The sequence below is a fragment of the Musa acuminata genome, chromosome BXJ2-3, assembly GCF_036884655.1.
Source record: "Musa acuminata AAA Group cultivar baxijiao chromosome BXJ2-3, Cavendish_Baxijiao_AAA, whole genome shotgun sequence".
Lineage (NCBI taxonomy): Eukaryota > Viridiplantae > Streptophyta > Magnoliopsida > Zingiberales > Musaceae > Musa > Musa acuminata.
This window is the reverse complement of record NC_088340.1, coordinates 8058559-8079719: the sequence shown is the minus strand read 5'-3', so window position 1 is coordinate 8079719 and position 21161 is coordinate 8058559. Positions and strand designations below refer to the sequence as shown.

Below are 21161 nucleotides of genomic sequence, written 5' to 3'. Positions count from 1 at the left end.
AATTATAAGGTTTCTATTATAGTCATCTTCTTAACAGAGTTGGCCATAGAAGTATTTAAGACACACACTCTCCGGTACTACAACCAGTTATTTCTTATCTCTTCTATTAAGTTTATATATAGTCGCTTCGATATGGGCTTCATGTCGTATGAAGACCGATGGAGGATTGAAATATACGATCGACTTTGACTTGAGTTTTTGTTAAAATAATTAAATTTAATTAAAATAGAACAAATAAGTTGAGAAGAATATATATTCTTATATAAATTAAAATAATTCAAGTGCAAGCTATCACTCGACCTTATCAAATAAGTGGATGATTTCTATGAGAAAATGGGTTCCTCCATACAAGCTTCTTGTTAAGGTTTTATTGTATTCTTTCAATTTAACTTGTTTGCTAATGTACAATCAATGTTACCTTGTTAAAGACCTTCTTGAGAGGTCAAGAATTCTCGATCTACCTTATTGGTGGTTTGTGGAACTATGCTTATCAAGATTCAATACCTATACTCGGGACCTACAACTAAAATTATGATCATAAAAGCCTTGGCCAACAACATGCTCAAATCTTTTGTCTACCTACAAAAGAAATCTATAGTTCCAATTGGATTTTTATCCTTTGGCGTGTGAAACATCATCTATTAAGGCATCTCACAGTTATCAGACCACATCTGTCGTTAGAGGAAGTAATAATACTTCATCAAGGATTAGATATTTTATGCAAACATCTAAAAGAAATCTCCAGAAGATACTCAACCTGTGTTGTCAAAAGTAGAGGCCTCTTTTTTCTTTGCCCAAGTCATGGCTTGATGGTAGAAAGAAAGGTACATATAAATATTTATATAAAGAGGTTATGTTTTCTTGTCCTTAATTAAATAGATTAAAAATTAAAAAGAAAGAAGGACAAGTAAGTTTATATGTCCTTGTCTAATGATTTCCTAAGAGAAATTATATATATAGGACAAAGAAAAGATCTAAACAAAGAAAATAATTGAAAGAATGAAAGAGACAAAGGATACTTACTGATTATAATACTACCATTGATTTCTAGGTACAACTAATAATAAAAAAAATTATATTATAAATAACTTACTCAGATAATGAGCTAGATTTTTAATATAACCATATCAATATAATATGATAAGATAAAATAACTTAATCTTTGTATAAAGTATTTATAGCTGTGATATCTAATTACAGATCACATAGTTTTACAGGACCAAGTCTATGATAATCAAGTCTAAAATTATAGCTTAAGATATTTAAAAAAATTAATAATTTTTTATATATTTATCTCGATTTATTCTTGTCGTCTTAGATTAGATTACCATTTGAGGAAGTGTCACACATCCTCCCTTTATTGTACTAATTGTATGTGATTACATCAACATTTTGATTAAAACATTTAAAGATTTATATTAATGTAAGGTAAAACTTTTTTTTTAAGGTAATGATATAGTTTAGAAAGGCTTTGTTCCAATATATCATAATGTTAAAGGGACGAGTTATAGATATAATGTTATAGACTCTAATACTATTTATAAGAAGAAGATTCTTTGATACTAATAGATAACTGATAAGAAAGGAATAGCTAATTGTGAGGTGGTAGGAATATTGTGGAGAAAAGCCCTCACAGTCACTTACATTTTCACTTGATGGTCACTCACATATTTCATTTGATACAATTTCTCCACACACTTATAAAACATGGACCGCTTATCTATAAATAGGGGATAGATGATAATTTCAAATCACATATATCTAGTATTCTCATAATTATCTAGAGATATTTCTCTTCTCAAAGTATCCTCATTCATTCTATGTTTAATCAGGTCATAATTATTTAAATGATCTTTTAGTTATCGAAAGAACTTCATATATTCTAATAAATTAATTTTATTTTGAACGAATTAGATAGTTGATTTGGTTATTGGATTAGAAATTTAAAAATATATTTAATTGAATCCAATCTATTGGTTTCTAGAAAATCGGAATAACAAATTGGTTGAACCAAATTGAGATAATTTTGAAATGCTAAAAAAATAATCAACAAAATATTTGTTTTTGAGTTTTCACCACTAATATGTGGAAAATATACTTAATTGAATCTAAAATTTCTGGAAAATCAGAATGACAAATTGGTTGAACCAAATTAGGATAATTTTAAAATACACCAAAAATGATAAACAAAATATAAACCCCAACACCTTTCTTCATCTTATTAGTCTGGCCAAGCATAGATATATGAGAGTTCCAACTGGCTTTATCCCTTAACTTGTAAAACATTGGACATGTACATTGCAACTCACATCTATCATATGACATCTATTCTTCATCCATCAGATGATGGATGTTTTGTGCAAATATCCAAAAGAAATGATTTACTGTAGAGACTCGATCAAATGACATTTGTCTGTGCATGTCTTTAGACGAAAGTAGAGGCTTCTTTTGTCCTTGTCCAAGTAATGCATATAAAGAAACGATTTACATGTTTACTAATCCGCAACGCATATGAATCAAAACTTATAACCCAATAATGCAATCTTATGTAATAGGACAAAAAAAAGGGTGGGGATGGAACGAGCATTTCGATTAGAAGAAGATTAAAGCTTTACTTTATTAGAATTATAATTTATAAATAAAAATTATTCTAAAAAAAATCCTATTTGATATAATCCTGATAATTTATAATTAATTTAAGTTCTTTACATATTTTTGGATATTTTTATTAATAATATTTCATTAAATATATAATTCAATTAATTGATCAGTCAATTATAAGAAGATTCTAATGACAAGAGCTTATGAAATCATGGGCCAATAGTGATGCCTGGGCGATTTATCTGAGAAAGCTTCCAAGTTTTTATTTTTTCCAAAAGCCTCCTCTATTTTAATTTTTTTCAAAATGATACTCCTAATTCGAATATTATTGAAAGCAAAAAACCATTTAAAGAAATATTATTGAAAACAAAAAACTATTTAAAGAAACATCTTTTGAAAAAAAACAAAAAAATCACACATGATTCTTTGGTGACAAATTGGTGTTTGCTTGGGAGGTTGGTTTTCCCATTGGAAGATAATTTTGATCTAATTTTTCTTCCTAGTTGGATATATAATTATCTTATCTATTATTTTTATTAATCTTAAAAGAATAAAATACTTGTTGTGGAGCAATTCATATGAAAACAGATCAACTCAGTAGTGTCACAACTATAAATCAGCAGGCGCTCCTACCATTCCCTTGTCAACATAAGTGAGCTACCATCACAAAACGCAACCATGGCAGTTCCTCCCTTCCTGCTCTCTTCTCTCCCTTCTCTTCTCGTTGTTCTCGCACTGCTGTCTTCACTTCTACTTGCAGGTCGGAAGGCGAGAGGTGGCTCGGCGACCTGGAAACTCCCTCCAGGCCCACCCAAGCTCCCCGTCATCGGCCACCTCCACCTCTTGGGGAGCAGCTTGCTGCATCGCTCCCTTTGGGAACTCTCCAAGAAACATGGACCTCTCATGCACTTGAAACTTGGTCGAGTCCCCGTTGTCGTTGTGTCCTCGCCGGAGATGGCTAAGGAAGTTCTCAAGAAACACGACCTTGAGTGCTGCAGTCGGCCTTCGCTCCTCTCGTATTCCAAGATTTCATACGGTCTCTCCGACGTGGCCTTCATCCCATACGGAGAACGATGGAGGCAGCTTCGGAAGTTCTGCACCGTCGAACTCTTAAGCACCAGGAAGATCAACTCTTTTAGGAACATAAGAAAAGAAGAGATGGAGCGAGTGACGAAACTGATATGTTCTCACGCTCGCGCTTCGACCATGGTCAACCTGAGCGAGTTGCTGCTCTCGCTTTCCTGCAATATGACATGCAGAACTGCCTTTGGCTCTGGCTTCGACGATGGAGGCGACATCCAACTCCACGACATGCTCAGAGAAGCCCAAGCGGCGTTAGGTGGCTTGTTTTTATCTGATTACTTACCATTGTTGGGGTGGGTTGATAGGCTAAGTGGGATGAGATCCAGACTTGAAAGGGCCTATCTTAAGCTCGATACCATCTACCAACGCCGTATAGATCACCACCAAGATCGATTGAGGCAGCAAGGTAAAGAAGATGGAGACGTCTTAGATGCTTTGCTCCGCATGCAAAAGGATGAAGAGGGTCTAACAGAAGACCACATCAAAGGAGTGCTCATGGTAGTTGATGCCACCCTTTTCACAGCATCCAGTTCTTGTAAACGCATTTTCTCTTTCATAACAACCAAGCTCAAATGCAGAATATTTTCATTGGTGGGACGGACACATCCTCGGCAACCGTGGAGTGGGCGATGGCGGAGCTCATCAGACAACCTGAGCTGATGAAGAGAGCACAAGACGAGGTAAGACGATGTGTCGGAAGCAAAGGGGAGGTGGAGGAGAGTGACCTTCACCAACTTCATTTCTTCAAGTGTGTCATCAAGGAGACGATGAGGCTGCACCCTCCCGCTCCGCTGCTAATTCCTAGGGAAACCATGCAGCACTTTAAGCTTAATGGCTATGATATTCTACCAAAAACATGGATGTATGTGAATGCTTGGGCGATAGGAAGAGATCCCAATTCGTGGGGGAAGCCTCATGTCTTTGATCCAGAGAGGTTCATGCATGACTCCATGGAGGCAAATGGGCAGGATTTCAAGCTCATACCATTTGGCGAAGGTCGAAGGATCTGCCCCGGTAAGAATCTTGGATTGTTAATGGTGGAACTTGTGCTTGCCAACCTCCTCTACTCCTTTGATTGGCATTTACCACCTGGAATGGTGAAGGAGGACATCAGTATGGAGGAAGCCCCTGGTGTTACTGTACATAGAAAGTATGCTCTTTGTCTCATGGCCACCAAATATGATGCAACAACAGCCTGAATTGCTCGTGCATGTTAAAGTACTAATATGTCTAAGTACTTTAAATGATACTTTTGTTTACTGTACAAGTGATTTAAATGATTAGTGCTAATATGTTCCTGTTAAAGTATCAGATTGAATAAAGGCAGTCATATGTGTCGATTTGTGCAATTAAAACATCTGGCGATATCTTCTGTTTGTGATTTATTGTTTCATGAAAAGAAGTGCGTGACTATATTTCATAACTTAGTGGTTGGATTGTTCACTTTAAGAGAAGAGTATATACTCTTCTATCAACTAACCTAACAGCACCTTCTGTCATTGTAAGGTTAAGTGATAAGAATTGAGACTTTTCTTAGTGGGATTATGGCATGGCATTGACTAACTATGGCTGTTTTATTCCTTAGGGGTTTTTGCGTTGAAAGTAAATGTGAAGAAGACAAAAGTAAATTTGTGCTTTCACGAGATTGGTTTTGAAGATTCATAATGCTTGGGGCTTTCAACTTGACATCTGTGTTAGAGATCTCTTAAGGAGATCGAATCGAAGTCAAGTTGTGGTTATTCGAACTTAAATAATTAAAAATCTCAATATAGTAGTAAAGTCGGATGATGCACGAAAATAAGTTGGATTAATGGATTTGATTGGACATGGCGTGGATAATGATCAAAATTGAAGTAAAGGTTGCTTGAAGTTGAAAAATTGTAACATAATGATTAGTCATATTTACCTCATAAAGAAAAATATTTTATTATGTCATAATTGATTCTTTACATTTATTCTTGATTGTAAGCATCTCTTATATATTACCATGTATGATTAATTAGCCTTTTATGTAAGTGTATAGTTGGGTAACACAAATCATAGAGGTGGATAATAATTTTCGTGTTCTCCATAATTTTCTTTGTGGTTTTCTACCTCTTTCGCCCGTGACAATAAGAAACAAACCCTAAGTCCACCTAACACAATTTATACTTTATGTTTAAAGAGTAAACCTAAAATACTTGAGCCTAACTATTGTAATAATTAAAAATTGCAACAATTCTTTTATTTTGCATTTTTTATCTAAAGACACTGACTCTAGAAATTTGAAAATACTTAAGATCTTTCATATAAAATAATTCATGGTCAATTAAAAGATCTTCGTTAAAATATTTAATGATCTTTTGAACAATAATTTTAGTAAATAATATTTACATTAATTGATATTAAAAATATAATTATATTTATTATTTATCTAACACAGATTTCTACAACACATTTACTCAAAGCAAGTGAAAAATTAGAGGGCGACACATCGCTGCTTTCCACTGGCTGCTGAACTGTATGCATATGTTTCTTTGCGCTTGCATCTCCAATCAGTCATTATCCCTCACCAAGGATCAAAACATATCCTTTGGATTATAATTATTATACCAATTATAATGCATGTGACCATCCATATATACATTTTTATTACCGGTCATCCTTGTCCATATGACTCGCCTAATAAAGTTGTTGAGACATCAAATTATTTGATTCTTGAGTCAAATTAATTAGAGCTATCATATATGGTGATTGTATTATTAAAAATATTCATTTGTGTGATATTATAAAAATTATGGGTTAAAAGATAGACACATTAATGTAGACCGAAAGATTTAAGGGACATGTAATAAGTCTGATTCTGATTCATGATTTAATGTTCAAATTTTTAGATCATATTTGGTGTCTACTTTCATTTGCATTAGTTTCGCTCAGTTTAGTTGATATGATTGGACTAAAATATTCTAACAACGAGTAGATGTGAACGAGTGAATTAGATGACATAATATTTTTAGTTTTTTAATCATTTTCTCTGACCTATTTAACCTAAAAAATTAGTTATAAAGATTTTGGACAACTCCTATTTATAGCTCAACAATATCTCTTTTTGAGACTAATATATGAATTTTTTTCTAATATTTTCTCTTTTTATGTATGGTTCAATTGAATTCGATATCTTCATAACACAATTCAACAACTGCAAGCAACCTTTAACCAGGCCATGTCCAATCAAATCCATTAATCCAACCTATTTTCGTGTTTTTAATGCCATATTGAGATTTTTAATTATTTAAGTTTGAATAGTATTTTAGTAGGGCCACAACTCAACTCCGATTGAAATCCTTGAGAGATCTCTAACACAGACGTCAAGTTGAAAGCCCCCAAGCATTCTGTATCCTTGAACTCAATCTTGCGGATGCACAAATTTACCTTGTCTTCTTCGTAGTTACTTCAAAGGCAGAAACGCCTGAAGGAATAAAAAAGCCATAATTAGTCAATGCCATGGCATAATCCCACTAAGAGAAGTCTCAATTCTTATCACTCGACAGAAGGTGCTGTTTCGTTTAGCTGATAGAAGCTCTCAGATTTTTTATCGCTGGAGTATACTCTTTTCTCAAAATGAACAATTCAACCACAAAAGTTATGAAATATAGTCACACACTTCTTTTCATGAAACAATAAATCACAAACTGAAGATATCACCAGATGTTTTAATTGCACAAATCGACACATATGACTGTCTTTATTCAAGCTTAACAGGAACATATTAGTACTAATCATTTAAATCACTTGTAAAGTATACAAGCGTATCATTTAAAATACTTAGACATATTACTACTTTAACATGCACAAGCAATTCAGGCTGTTGTTGCATCATATTTGGTGACCATGAGACAAAGAGCATACTCTCTATGTACAGTACCACCACGGGCTTCCTCCATACTGATGTCCTCCTTCACCATTCCAGGTGGTAAATGCCAATCAAAGGAGTAGACGAGGTTGGCAAGCACAAGTTCCACCATTAACATTCCAAGATTCTTACCGGGGCAGATCCTTCGACCTTCGCCAAATGGTATGAGCTTGAAATCCTGCCCATTTGCCTCCATGGAGTCATGCATGAACCTCTCTGGATCAAAGACATGAGGCCTCCCCCACGAATTGGGATCTCTTCCTATCGCCCAAGCATTCACATACATCCATGTTTTGGGTAGAATATCATAGCCATTTAGCTTAAAGTGCTGCATGGTTTCCCTAGGAATTAGCAGCGGAGCGGGAGGGTGCAGCCTCATCGTCTCCTTGATGACACACTTGAAGAAATGAAGTTGGTGAAGGTCACTCTCCTCCACCTCCCCTTTGCTTCCGACACATCCTCTTACCTCGTCTTGTGCTCTCTTCATCAGCTCAGGTTGTCTGATGAGCTCCGCCATCGCCCACTCCACGGTTGCCGAGGATGTGTCCGTCCCACCAAAGAAAATATTCTGCATTTGAGCTTGGTTATTATGAAAGAGAAAAGGCGTTAACAAGAACTGGATGGTGTGAAAAGGGTGGCATCAACTACCATGAGCACTCCTTTGATGTGGTCTTCTGTTAGACCCTCCTCATCCTTTTGCATGCGGAGCAAAGCATCTAAGACGTCTCCGTCCTCTTTACCTTGTTGCCTCAATCGATCTTGGTGGTAATCTATACGGCGTTGGTAGATGCTATCGAGTTTGAGATAGGCCCTTTCAAGTCTGGATCTCATCCCACTTAGCCTATCAACCCACCCCAACAATGGTAAGTAATCAGATAAAAACAAGCCACCGACCACCGCTTGGGCTTCTCTGAGCATGTCGTGGAGTTGGATGTCGCCTCCATCGTCGAAGCCGGAGCCAAAGGCAGTTCTGCATGTCATATTGCAGGAAAGCGAGCGCAGCAACTCGCTCAGGTTGACCATGGTCGAAGCGCGAGCGTGAGAACATATCAGTTTCGTCACTCGCTCCATCTCTTCTTTTCTTATGTCCCTAAAAGAGTTGATCTTCCTGGCGCTGAAGAGTTCGACGGTGCAGAACTTCCGAAGCTGCCTCCATCGTTCTCCGTATGGGGTTAAGGAGACGTCGGAGAAACCGTATGAAAACTTGGAAAAGGAGAGGAGCGAAGGCCGACTGCAGCACTCAAGATCGTGTGTCTTGAGCACTTCCTTAGCCATCTCCGGCGAGGACACAACGACAACGGGGACTCGACCAAGTTTCAAGTGCATGAGAGGTCCATGTTTCTTGGAGAGTTCCCAAAGGGAGCGATGCAGCAAGCTGCTCCCCAAGAGGTGGAGGTGGCCGATGACGGGGAGCTTGGGTGGGCTTGGAGGGAGTTTCCAGGTCGCCGAGCCACCTCTCGCCTTCCGACCTGCGAGTAGAAGTGAAGACAGCAGTGCGAGAACAACGAGAAGAGAAGGGAGAGAGGAGAGCAGGAGGGGAGGAACTGCCATGGTTGCGTTTTGTGATGGTAGCTCACTTATGTTGACAAGGGAATGGTAGGAGCGCCTGCTGATTTATAGTGGTGACACTACTGAGTTGATCTGTTTTCATATGAATTGCTCCACAACAAGTATTTTATTCTTTTAAGATTAATAAAAATAATAGATAAGATAATTATATATCCAACTAGCAAGAAAAATTAGATCAAAATTATCTTCCAATGGGAAAACCAACCTCCCAAGCAAACACCAATTTGTCACCAAAGAATCATGTGTTATTTTTTTGTTTTTTTTCAAAAGATGTTTCTTTAAATAGTTTTTTGTTTTCAATAATATTTCTTTAAATGGTTTTTTGCCTTCAATAATATTCGAATTAGGAGTATCATTTTGAAAAAAATTAAAATAGGGGACGCCTTTGGAAAAAATAAAAACTTGGAAGCTTTCTCAGAGAAATCCCCCAGGCATCACTATTGGCCTATGATTTCATAATTACGAGGTTTAGGTCCAATAGTAAGCTCTTGTCATTAGGATCTTCTTATAATTGATTGATCAATTAATTGAACTATATATTTAATGAAATATCATTAATAAAAAAATATCCAAAAATATGTAAAGAACTTAAATTAATTATAAATTATCAGGATTATATCAAATAGGATTTTTTTTAGAATAATTTTTATTTGTAAATTATAATTCTAATAAAGTAAAGCTTTGATCTTCTTCTAATCAAAATGCTCGTTCCATCCCCCCCCCAACCTTTTTTTTGTCCTATTACATAAGAATGCATTATTGGGTGATAAGTTTTGATTCACATGCGTTGCGGATTAGGAAACATGTAAATCCTTTCTTTATATGCATTGCTTGGGCAAGGACAAAAGAAGCCTCTACTTTGGTCTAAAGACATGCACAGACAAATGTCATTTGATCGAGTCTCTATAGTAAATCATTTCTTTTGGATATTTGCACAAAACATCCATCATCTGATGGATGAAGAATAGATGTCATATGATGGATGTGAGTTGCAATGTACATGTCCAATGTTTTACAAGTTAAGGGATAAAGCCAGTTGGAACTCTCATATTTCTATGCTTGGCCAGACTAATAAGATGAAGAAAAGTGTTCGGGTTTATATTTTGTTTATCATTTTGGGTGTATTTTAAAATTATCCTAATTTGGTTCAACCAATTTGTCATTCTGATTTTCCAGAAATTTTAGATTCAATTAAGTATATTTTCCACATATTAGTGGTGAAAACTCAAAAACAAATATTTTGTTGATTATTTTTTTAGCATTTCAAAATTATCTCAATTTGGTTCAACCAATTTGTTATTCCGATTTTCTAGAAACTAATAGATTGGATTCAATTAAATATATTTTTAAATTTCTAATCCAATATATTAGAATATTTGAAGTTATTTAGATAACTAAAAGATCATTTAAATAATTATGACCTGATTAAACATAGAATGAATGAGGATACTTTGAGAAGAGAAATATCTCTAGATAATTATGAGAATACTTGATATATGTGATTTGAAATTATCATCTATCCCCTATATATAGATAAGGGGTCCATGTTGTATAAGTGTGTGGAGAAATTGTATCAAATGAAAAATGTGAGTGACTATCAAGTGAAAATGTAAGTGACTATGAGGGCTTTTCTCCACTATATTCCTACCACCTCACAATTAGCTATTCCTTTCTTATCAGTTATCTATCAGTATCAAAGAATCTTCTTCTTATAAATAGTATTAGAGTCTATAACATTATATCTATAACTCGTTCCTTTAACATTATGATATATTCGAACAAAGCCCTTCTAAACTATATCATAACCTTAAAAACAAAAATGTTTTACCTTACATTAAAATAAATCTTTAAATGTTTTAATCAAAATGTTGATGTAATATGATAGAATTAGTACAATAAAGGGAGGATCATATTTGAGTGTGACCCTTCCTCAAATAGTAATCTAATCTAAGACGGCAAGAATAAATCCAGATAAACATATAAAAAGTTTTATTAATTTTTTAAATATCTTAAGCTATAATTTTAGACTTGATTACCATAGACTTGGGTGCTATAGAACTATGTGATCTCTAATTAGATATCACAACTATAAATACTTTATACAAAGATAAAGTTATTTTATCTTATCATATTATATTTATATTGTTATATTAAAACTCTAGCACATTATCTGAGTAAGCTATTTATAATATAAATTTTTTTATTATTAGTTGTACCTAGAAATCAATGGTAGTATTATAATCAGTAAGTGTCCTTTGTGTCTTTCATTCTTTCAATTATTTTCTTTGTTTAGACCTTTTCTTTGTCCTATATATATAATTTCTCTTAGGAAATCATTAGACAAGGACATATAAACTTACTTGTCCTTCTTTCTTTTTAATTTTTAATCTATTTAATTAAGGACAAGAAAACATATCCTCTTTATATATATATTTATATGTACCTTTCTTTCTACCATCAAGCCATGACTTGGGCAAAGAAAAAAGAGCCATCTACTTTTGACAACACAGGTTGAGTATCTTCTGGAGATTTCTTTTAGATGTTTACACAAAATATCTAATCCTTGATGAAGTATTATTACTTCCTCTAACGACAGATGTGGTCTGATAACTGTGAGATGCCTTAATAGATGATGTTTCACATGCCAAAAGGATAAAATCCAATTGGAACTATAGATTTCTTTTGTAGGTGGACAAAAGATTTAAGCAAGGTGTTGGCCAAGGCTTTTATGATCATAATTTTAGTTGTAGGTCCCGAGTATAGGTATTGAATCTTGATAAGCATAGTTTCACAAACCACCAATAAGGTAGATTGAGAATTCTTGACCTCTCGAGAAGGTCTTTATCAAGGTACCATTGATTGTACATTAGCATACAAGTTAAATTGAAAGAATACAATAAAACCTTAACAAGAAGCTTGTATGGAGGAACCCATTTTCTCATAGAAATCATCCACTTATTTGATAAGGTCGAGTGATAGCTCGCACTTAAATTATTTTAATTTTTATAAGAATATATATTCTTCTCAACTTATTTGTTCTATTTTAATTAAATTCAATTATTTTAACAAAAGCTCAAGTCAAAGTCGATCGTATATTTCAATCCTCCATCGGTCTTCATATGACATGAAGCCCATGTCGAAGCGACTACATATAAACTTAATAAAGGAGATGAGAAATAATTGGTTGTAGTACTCGAGAGTGTGTCTTAAATACTTCTATGGCTAGTTCCGTTAAGAAGATGACTATAATAGAAACCTTATAATTGATCTCATATAATAAGAAATTTAATTTTTGCTTGAGTACATGTGAGTAGGATAACTTAAGTATCTTATAATTAATTTCATATATTGAGAAATTTAATTTTCCACTACCGACTTAGGTGAGAGTTGTTGAACTACATTAATCGTTTTTAAGTATCTTATTGATTGTTGATTATTGATCTTTAGTTTTTTTTGTTTTTGTTTTTGACTTTTAATTTTTCTTCTCTCTCTCACCTTAACACTAGTGAATATTTATTTTAATATTATTTATTCTATAATCAAACAACTCTGAGTTAATTTTTTATTATTGTAACTATATGTGAGTTTACATATTGTAATCCAAGCCCCTTTAACATTAATTTTCTAATCAACAAAATATTAATCACAATAAATCTCACTTTTTTCATTGAAAGATCAAATTTTATTATAGTGCTAGTTTGTACAGTATAAACCATGCTTCAAGCAGCACAAATAGACCCAGCTAATTTTATCTATATTAAAAAAAAATTGGTAGAATTTGACATCAAATCTACTTGGCAATGATTTTGATAATTTATCTTAAGATCTTGAATTTAAATCATATCTTTATTATTTATTCTTTTAAAAAAGAATAATAGATGCATGCGAATAAGGTAGCAAATGATTACTGCGAATACATAAAAGAATTTACACTCAATATTCTTAATATAGTTCCAAAGAAAACAAGAGGATTCTCCTCGTTCAAAATTTTGATTATGATCTCTGCATAACATTCCACTACCAATCTTGATAGTCCAAGTTGATAGCATATTTCAACATAATTTTTGTCCTCATCAGTTTGATAGCATGCTTGCTGCACGCGGAAGTTGATAGCATATTCATAGGCCAAATGGCTTTCCATCGGAGAATGCATCTCCGGCAATTGAGCTCCAATCATATGAGGAAGTGCCATGCTTGTGCTTTGCGATGGTTTCCTAGTTATTTATAGCTGCATCTCACGCTCAAGAACGAAAGGCCGTGGTAAATGGGGCCTGGAGGGGAGATTGCATGGTCTTGTTTTCATTTTCTTTTTCACAAGATTTTAAGATGACGGAGGGAGTAGGGCAGAATAATTGATTGAACATTGTCCTAAATTTTCTTCGAACCAAAAAAAAGTCAACCTATAAAGCATAATTAATTGGTCATGATTATGATCAGAGTCAGCCAGTATGAGTCTAATTAGTGGATCAATTGATAACATAATATATTTTCAATAAATATTAGAAATAATAAAATATATCTATCAACTTAAAAAATCCATCACATTCCATTATCAACTCGATAAACCTATCAACTTAAAAAAAAAAAATTCCATCAAGTAAACTTAGAGTATTCCTAATTTAATTCAAAATCTTTTATTTTGGTTAGAATCTCAGCATCACATTCCATTATCAATCTTGATATTCCAGGTCAGTTTTTATAGTCATCGAGTTGATAGAATGCTCCAGTCTCACTAATTTCTTCAAAAATGTAATCAAACATATGAATAAGTTTCTTCAAAAATGATTTGATCTATAAATAGGTGTATCCACCAATTAATGATGGCAATATAAAAAAAAAATAAATGTATTGTTTTCTCATAAATTGTGGAAGATTTTATATATTGTCTTTTTTTTTAATCAATGAATAAGATCCAGTAGCAGGACAGTAATCCGGCAAAAGTTTTCTCTCTCAAAATTGGAGGCACAATTATCATTCTTTGATCCTATTTAACCCCTTCAAATTGGTCAGATTTTATTTTTTTTGACCTTTATACTAACGTTACATACTTAGGACATTACTTGCGGGAGGGGAAAAAGGATCGTCAGATTTTTTTTTTTTGACCTTTATACTAACGTTACATAGGACATTACTTGCGGGAGGGAAAGAAGGATCTCCACGACCATCTTTTTGTCCTAATGTATTATATTCATAGTTCAAATGCCTTTTGGAGAAGACATCTCTAGGATGTTCTATCCTTGTTTAACAAAAAAACGCATATGCTGCTTGTGAGTTGCCTTCACACATTTTTCATGTTTCACAAGCCAACGAACGCAAAGCAATTCTATCTCATGTTTATGTTGAATCATAGATTGACCAATGAGAAGGCCAAGTTGTTTACGATCATCACTGTTGCATGGACACCTCATTTTTCTGGATGTAGGCTCCGCTGTGATCTGGACGCATCGGCATACGTATAATCTTAATGATCAATGGAAGCACAGTTCCACAAAACGCCAAAGAAGTTGGATTGAGCATGGTCAACAATTCTATGCATAAAGCCATGACCATACTTCGACCTATTTTGCGAGATTCTTATTCCATTAGAATACGTTAAGTCATGTAGTAATAATTCTATGCATAAAGCGTCCTTCTCTATATTGATGGCTGCAGATATATCATGAATTCAGCAAAGGAATAGTACAGTAAATGCAGTATCAAAACAATTGACAATGTGCCAAAAATAGCACTTATTGTTGTTGCTAACCAAAGCAAATGAAACAGTTGATCGTATGTATACATACTTGTTGATGCAACCACAATGTGTGATAGTCTGATCAATTCAACTTAGATTCAAACTCCTGGAGAGATCTCTAAGACAAACATCAAGTTGAAAGCCCCAAGCATTATGTTTGCTGAAAACCGAGTTGGTAGAAGCACAAATTTACCGAGCTGGCAAAAACACCTGAAGGAAACAATCCAAAAGAAACATTAATGGACATATAGCTTCATACCATCCACAAGTCCAAAAAAGCCATAATTACTCAATGCCACTCCGTATGAGTAATATGTTGATCAATGGTTAGCTATCATGTATATTTATACCTCATACCGTCTTCGAAGTCTAAAAAGAGCCATAATTAGTCAATGTCATGTCGTATGAGTAATCTATCGATCAATGATTACCTATTGTGTACATTCATACCTCATACCGTCCTCGAAGTTCAGAAAGAGCCATAATTAATTAATGTCATGCCGTATGAGTAATATGCTGATCAATGGTTAGCTATCGTGTACATTCATACCTCATACCGTCCTCAAAGTTCAGAAAGAGCCATAATTAATTAATGCCATGCCGTATGAGTAATATGCCGATCAATGATTAGCTATCGTGTACATTCATACCTAATCCGGTTAAGTTATAGATAAGAACTCAGACTTAGTTGGATTCCTAACTATTATTTTTTTTGTTTTCAGTTTGTATGTAAATATAAAAGCTGTCAGATTTTTACTATATATATATATATATATATATATATATATATATATATATATATATATATATATATATATATATATATATATATATATATATATATATATATAGAGTCACACAATTCTTTTCACTATATATATATATATATATATATATATATATATATATATATATATATATATATATATATATATAATATACGTAATCTCATAAAAAATTGTGTATGTTATATAATAAATAAAAAACATAATCATATAAATAAAATAATTCTTAAAACTAAATAAATAAAATTTTAAGATAAATCATGTTGGTTAGTGGAGAATCGATAGAAGGAGAGAGAAAATAAATGTCAATTATATAATGATAATTTTAGAATTTTAGAGAATATCATAATGTACTTTACAAATTTTAAAAAATTTTATTAGTATCACACAAATATTGAAATATTAATGCTACCTCAGTGTGTAGCATCATCATTTGAGTATTTTGCAATGTAGTATTCGGGTCAAATATGATTTTAAAAAATTATCAATCATTAATTTATATTTAAAATATGATTGCACTCTCAATATATATTTAAAATATGTTTTCAAATGCACCATTAATCATTATCTATCTCAATTTCTTGCTAAGTGATTGTTCATGTGACAAAGGGTAAGGGGGTAAATGAGTACGAGGGAGTCTAGGTCAGACGATTCCTTTGAGGGTAATACAACTGTTGGTGGGGCTTGGTTTCTTCTTAGAGATGATGATGGATGTTGGTTGCATGTAGGGGTTGTTTTATCAATGAAGAAAGCTGTTGTTGCAATAACCTTTGTGTCATAAGGAGTGAAGGATAGGTCCTCTTGGAAGCTGTTAAATGTAACCAGGGATATTTATTTTTTTAATACAAATTTACTATTTTTAATATAATGTATGTGTGTATGAAAAGTAACCAATGCACCAATTGGTGTTAGCAAATTATATTAGATATAACAAGGATAATTGTATTTGAAACAGTCACAAATCATATCACGTGTGTTTATGTTGGTGTATTTCTTGGATTACACGTGTGCTATATATATATATATATATATATATATATATATATAGGAATTACATGTTGGTATGAAATTATGGAAAACAAAGCCATTCATTCTATCTCTATCTACTTCAATAATGTTCTTTCCACTCTCTTCTCCATCAACTTCGTAGGCTTTTCTTTACTGAATTGTTTTGCTTTTTCGTCGGTACAAACTCACTCCATTTGTTTTCTTTGCATTCTCGAATGTTGCATTTTCTACTCACTCTTGTTTCTGTTATCAGACTATTTGTTACGTTATCGAATCGTAATATTTGGGAGATTCTAAAAAAGGAATGAGATCTCATTCTTTCAAGTCTCCAATCTTTTGTTTGCCATATAGATATGACTTTCCATCTATATCCATAATATAACATAATAGTATAATACATGTAATATCGTTAAATTTAAATCATCTGATGATGATTATAAGGCATTATTAGTCATCATCCCGACATCATCCTAATGATCTTTATAGATGATTACTTCATTGGCATCAAATTCGTTATTTGAGTTTGCCATTATTTATGATTATCGCTTGTGTCAAAGCGAGTAATTTTACTTTCAAAATTCAACTAAAATTCAAAAACCTAGTAATTGTAATCTAACTCACATCCAATGTAGAATTGATCAGATAAGGATATGCTGATTAAAATTTTATCCAAAGATGTCCAAAAATAGGTCAAGTATGCACATTGATGAATACCATGCTCAATCCACCTTCATATGGTAATCAAGAGTGTATCCCTCTATGTCCTGTCCAAAACTGATTGATATGCCGCTACATCACAGTGATATATACCCTAACAGCTTCAGTTCAAGTTATCACTCGACTTTAACAGCTTAGTGGATGATTTCTAAGAGAAAATGGGTTCCTCCATTCAAGCATTTTGTTAAGGTTTTGTTGGATTATTTCCAACGTACAATTAATACGTTGATAAAGACCTTCTCTCGATGTAATCATCGATAATGTCCTTTAATATCAATTAATTACTATAAATAATGTATTACCTTATTATTAACTTTTATATTGTGTATTATAGTTAAGGAAATAATTAAATTTGGTTTTTGGATAAATTAGAAATTTTACTAATCAATTAAATTATTAATTGATTTATTTCTTAATGAGTGATTTGATTTTTAGGAAATAAATAGTTTACATCCTATTTGTGTGAAGTATAAGAAATGAATATTATATTTCTCTAAAAAAATAAAAATAAATTAAAAATAAGAATTAAATTATTACTTACATTTTGGAGTCATGCCCATTTGCCTCCATGGAGTCATGCATGAACCTCTGTGGATCAAAGACATGAGGCCTCCCCCACGAATTGGGATCTCTTCCTATTGCCCAAGCATTCACATACATCCATGTTTTGGGTAGAATATCATAGCCATTAAGCTTAAAGTGCTGCATGGTTTCCCTAGGAATTAGCAGCGGAGCGGGAGGGTGCAGCCTCATTGTCTCCTTGACGACACACTTGAAGAAATGAAGTTGGTGAAGGTCACTCTCCTCCGCCTCCCCTTTGCTTCTGACACATCCTCTTACCTCGTCTTGTGCTCTCTTCATCAGCTCAGGTTGTCTGATGATCTCCGCCATCGCCCACTCCACGGTTGCCGAGCATGTGTCTGTCCCAGCAATGAAAATATTCTGCACTTGAGCTTGGTTATTATGAAAGAGAAAAGGCGTTTACAAGAACTGGATGCTGTGAAAAGGGTGGCATCAACTACCATGAGCACTCCTTTGATGTGGTCTTCTGTTAGACCCTCTTCATCCTTTTGCATGCGGAGAAAATCATCTAAGACGTCTCCATCTTCTTTACCTTGCTGCCTGAATCGATCTTGGTGGTAATCTATACGGCGTTGGTAGATGCTATCGAGCTTAAGATAGGCCCTTTCAAGTCTGAATCTCATCCCACTCAGCCTATCAACCCACCCCAACAATGGTAAGTAATCAGATAAAAACAAGCCACCTAACGCCGCTTGGGCTTCTCTGAGCTTGTCGTGGAGTTGGATGTCGCCTCCATCGTCGAAGCCAGAGCTTAAGGCAGTTCTGCATGTCATATTGCAGGAAAGCGAGAACAGCAACTCGCTCAGGTTGACCATGGTCGAAGCGCGAGCGTGAGAACATATCAGTTTCGTCACTCGCTCCATCTCTTCTATTCTTATGTCCCTAAAAGAGTTGATCTTCCCGGTGCCGAAGAGTTCGACGGTTCAGAACTTCCGAAGCTGCCTCCATCGTTCTCCGTATGGGATGAAGGCGACGTCGGAGAGACCGTATGAAATTTTGGAATACGAGGGGAGCGAAGGCCGACTGCAGCACTCAGGTCGTGTGTCTTGAGCACTTAGCCATCTCTGGCGAGGACAAAAGTGAGATAGTAGCTACCGTAAGTTTGCTTCAGCCCCTCCCCACTTTATCAAAAATTGAGAAATTTAATTCATATTCTCAATTATAAATTGATAAATATGATTTATTATAATTATGATTAATTTTAATCATAATTATATTTTGATTATTTGATTGGATTTAATTTTTGATTAAAAAAAATATAAATTATGGTTTATTTTATAATTTTCTCATATGAATTTTTGATTTTACATGTGATAAATAAAATTAAAATCCAATTATTATTATTTTTAGAATTTTATTTATTTATCCACCTGTATATATATGAAATTGTGAAATAATGTATACCTTTCACATGAATGCATGATTTATATAAATTATTGATTTTTTACATATAATAAATAAAATTAAAATTCAATAATTGTTTTTGGACTTTTATATATTTATTCATATGTATATATTTGAAATTGTGAAATAATGTTCACATTTCACATAAATGCATGATTTATATATTTTCATGATTATCATTTTTCTTATTATTGAATTGCTTAACATTATTGTTCAATAATTATTATGGTTATTTTATTATTGAATTATTTTGCATTAATATTTAATAATTATTATTGTTATTTTATTATTGAACTGTTTTGCATTATTGTTCAATAATTATTATGGTTATTTATTATTGAATTATTTTGCATTAATATTTAATAATTATTATTATTCTTTATTATTGAATTGCTTAGCATTAATGTTCAATAATTATTATTGTTATTCTATTATTGAATTGCTTGGCAAAATTAAAGAAATTGATGAATGTTATTTGTAATTCATCTCCTTAAGTTTTATCTGACTAGTAACTTTTAAAGTGGCCTAGGATGATAGACTTTTGTGATATGAATTACAATAAAAGTTTTATCATTTATAGGACATTTTTATTTTATATCATTGCATTAGTCTTGTAGCCACCAAAGTGACTTGGACTAATGACTTATAAAATAATATTAAAGAATTAGTCCTAAATGATATTAAGGAAATAATATTCATAATTGCACATATAATTAGGAGATTTAGATAATCCTAAAGGAGAATCTAATTCAAATAATTATATGATGGGGTAGGATGATATTATTTTTGGAAATTCTTGTAGTTTAGGGTTGTATACCCAAAGGTAACAATACCTATTCCTCAAGGATGGTACCAGTCCTCCATAAATATTCTTGAGTGAACACTATATATGTCAATATTTCATCCAAAGGTGTAATATAGATGATATCAATAGTTCATCAATTTTTGACAAACTCAAAGCATTAATATTATTATATATCTTTTTGCAGAGGTACTTCCGCATATACATTCTTATGCTTCTAATGTCCTGAACTTTCTGGATCAAATTATTCAGAATGGTTAGAGCATGTGCAATTCACATTGGGTGTATTAGATCTTGATCTAGCATTACTTGTTGAAAAGCCTGCAGACTTGACTGATGAAAGTATTACAGAACAAGTTAATGAAATGAAGGCTTGGGAAAGATCTGATAGGCTTAGTTTAATGTTCATAAGAATGACAATTGCAAATAACATAAAGACTTCATTATCGATTGCAACTAGCGCAAAGGAATATTTAAAGGTTATTGAAGATAGATTTAAATCTGATAAATCATTGGCTGGCACATTGATGAAAGAACTGACTACGGCTCAGTATGATGGTACTCGAGGAATTTAGGATCACATCCTCAATATGGCTGACAAAGCTGCAAAACTTAAAACATTAGGCATGAATGTTGATGAATCTTTCCTTGTGCAATTTATTCTCAATTCTCTTCCTTCTCAGTTTGGCCCATTTAAGATTCACTACAATACAAATAAGGATAAGTGGGACTTGAATGAGTTGACTAGCATGTGTATTCAGGAAGAATTGAGATTAAGGAAGGAAAATTCATATAATGTCATGACGACTACTCAAGGAGGTGGTAATAAGAAAAGAAAGTTGAAGCATCATCCATCAAAGAGATTTGTTAAGTTTGGAAATGTTAAACAGACTAATGAAAAGAAAGCCTTTATTGTAAAGTGCTTCTTTTTGCTAGTCATAAGTGCCCAGCAAGCCAATCACGTGAGTGATGGCACGTGTCACT

At 33.2% G+C, this 21161-nt stretch overlaps 3 protein-coding genes across 3 annotated transcripts; 1 reads left to right on the top strand and 2 right to left on the bottom strand.

Annotated features, from left to right (window-relative positions):
- Nucleotides 1-3264: 3264 nt before the first annotated feature.
- LOC135606451 (cytochrome P450 71A1-like) lies at nucleotides 3265-5020 on the top strand. The gene is made up of 2 exons (XM_065097482.1): nucleotides 3265-4182; nucleotides 4263-5020. The coding sequence occupies exons 1-2, from the start codon at nucleotides 3280-3282 to the stop codon at nucleotides 4881-4883; spliced, it is 1524 nt and encodes a 507-aa protein (XP_064953554.1). The 5' UTR covers nucleotides 3265-3279; the 3' UTR covers nucleotides 4884-5020.
- Nucleotides 5021-7394: 2374 nt separating this feature from the next.
- Nucleotides 7395-9175, bottom strand: LOC135606450 (cytochrome P450 71B10-like). Its single transcript, XM_065097481.1, has 2 exons — nucleotides 8225-9175; nucleotides 7395-8144 (listed from the first exon to the last, which is right to left on the bottom strand). The coding sequence occupies exons 1-2, from the start codon at nucleotides 9125-9127 to the stop codon at nucleotides 7524-7526; spliced, it is 1524 nt and encodes a 507-aa protein (XP_064953553.1). The 5' UTR covers nucleotides 9128-9175; the 3' UTR covers nucleotides 7395-7523.
- A 5802-nt stretch (nucleotides 9176-14977) lies between these two features.
- On the bottom strand, nucleotides 14978-18786 carry LOC135606655 (cytochrome P450 71A9-like). Its single transcript, XM_065097710.1, has 3 exons — nucleotides 18412-18786; nucleotides 17931-18331; nucleotides 14978-15089 (listed from the first exon to the last, which is right to left on the bottom strand). The coding sequence occupies exons 1-3, from the start codon at nucleotides 18784-18786 to the stop codon at nucleotides 14978-14980; spliced, it is 888 nt and encodes a 295-aa protein (XP_064953782.1).
- Between the last annotated feature and the right edge of the window lie 2375 nt (nucleotides 18787-21161).

Coding starts and splice junctions, on each gene's coding strand:
- LOC135606451 (XM_065097482.1), top strand. CDS start 3,280: ATGGCAGTTCCTCCCTTCCTGCTCTCTTCTCTCCCTTCTCTTCTCGTT. Junction 4,183..4,262: donor ACATCAAAGGAGTGCTCATG/GTAGTTGATGCC, acceptor GCTCAAATGCAG/AATATTTTCATTGGTGGGAC.
- LOC135606450 (XM_065097481.1), bottom strand. CDS start 9,127: ATGGCAGTTCCTCCCCTCCTGCTCTCCTCTCTCCCTTCTCTTCTCGTT. Junction 8,145..8,224: donor ACATCAAAGGAGTGCTCATG/GTAGTTGATGCC, acceptor GCTCAAATGCAG/AATATTTTCTTTGGTGGGAC.
- LOC135606655 (XM_065097710.1), bottom strand. CDS start 18,786: ATGGTCAACCTGAGCGAGTTGCTGTTCTCGCTTTCCTGCAATATGACA. Junction 18,332..18,411: donor ACATCAAAGGAGTGCTCATG/GTAGTTGATGCC, acceptor GCTCAAGTGCAG/AATATTTTCATTGCTGGGAC. Junction 15,090..17,930: donor AATGGGCATGACTCCAAAAT/GTAAGTAATAAT, acceptor TGTTTCCTTCAG/GTGTTTTTGCCAGCTCGGTA.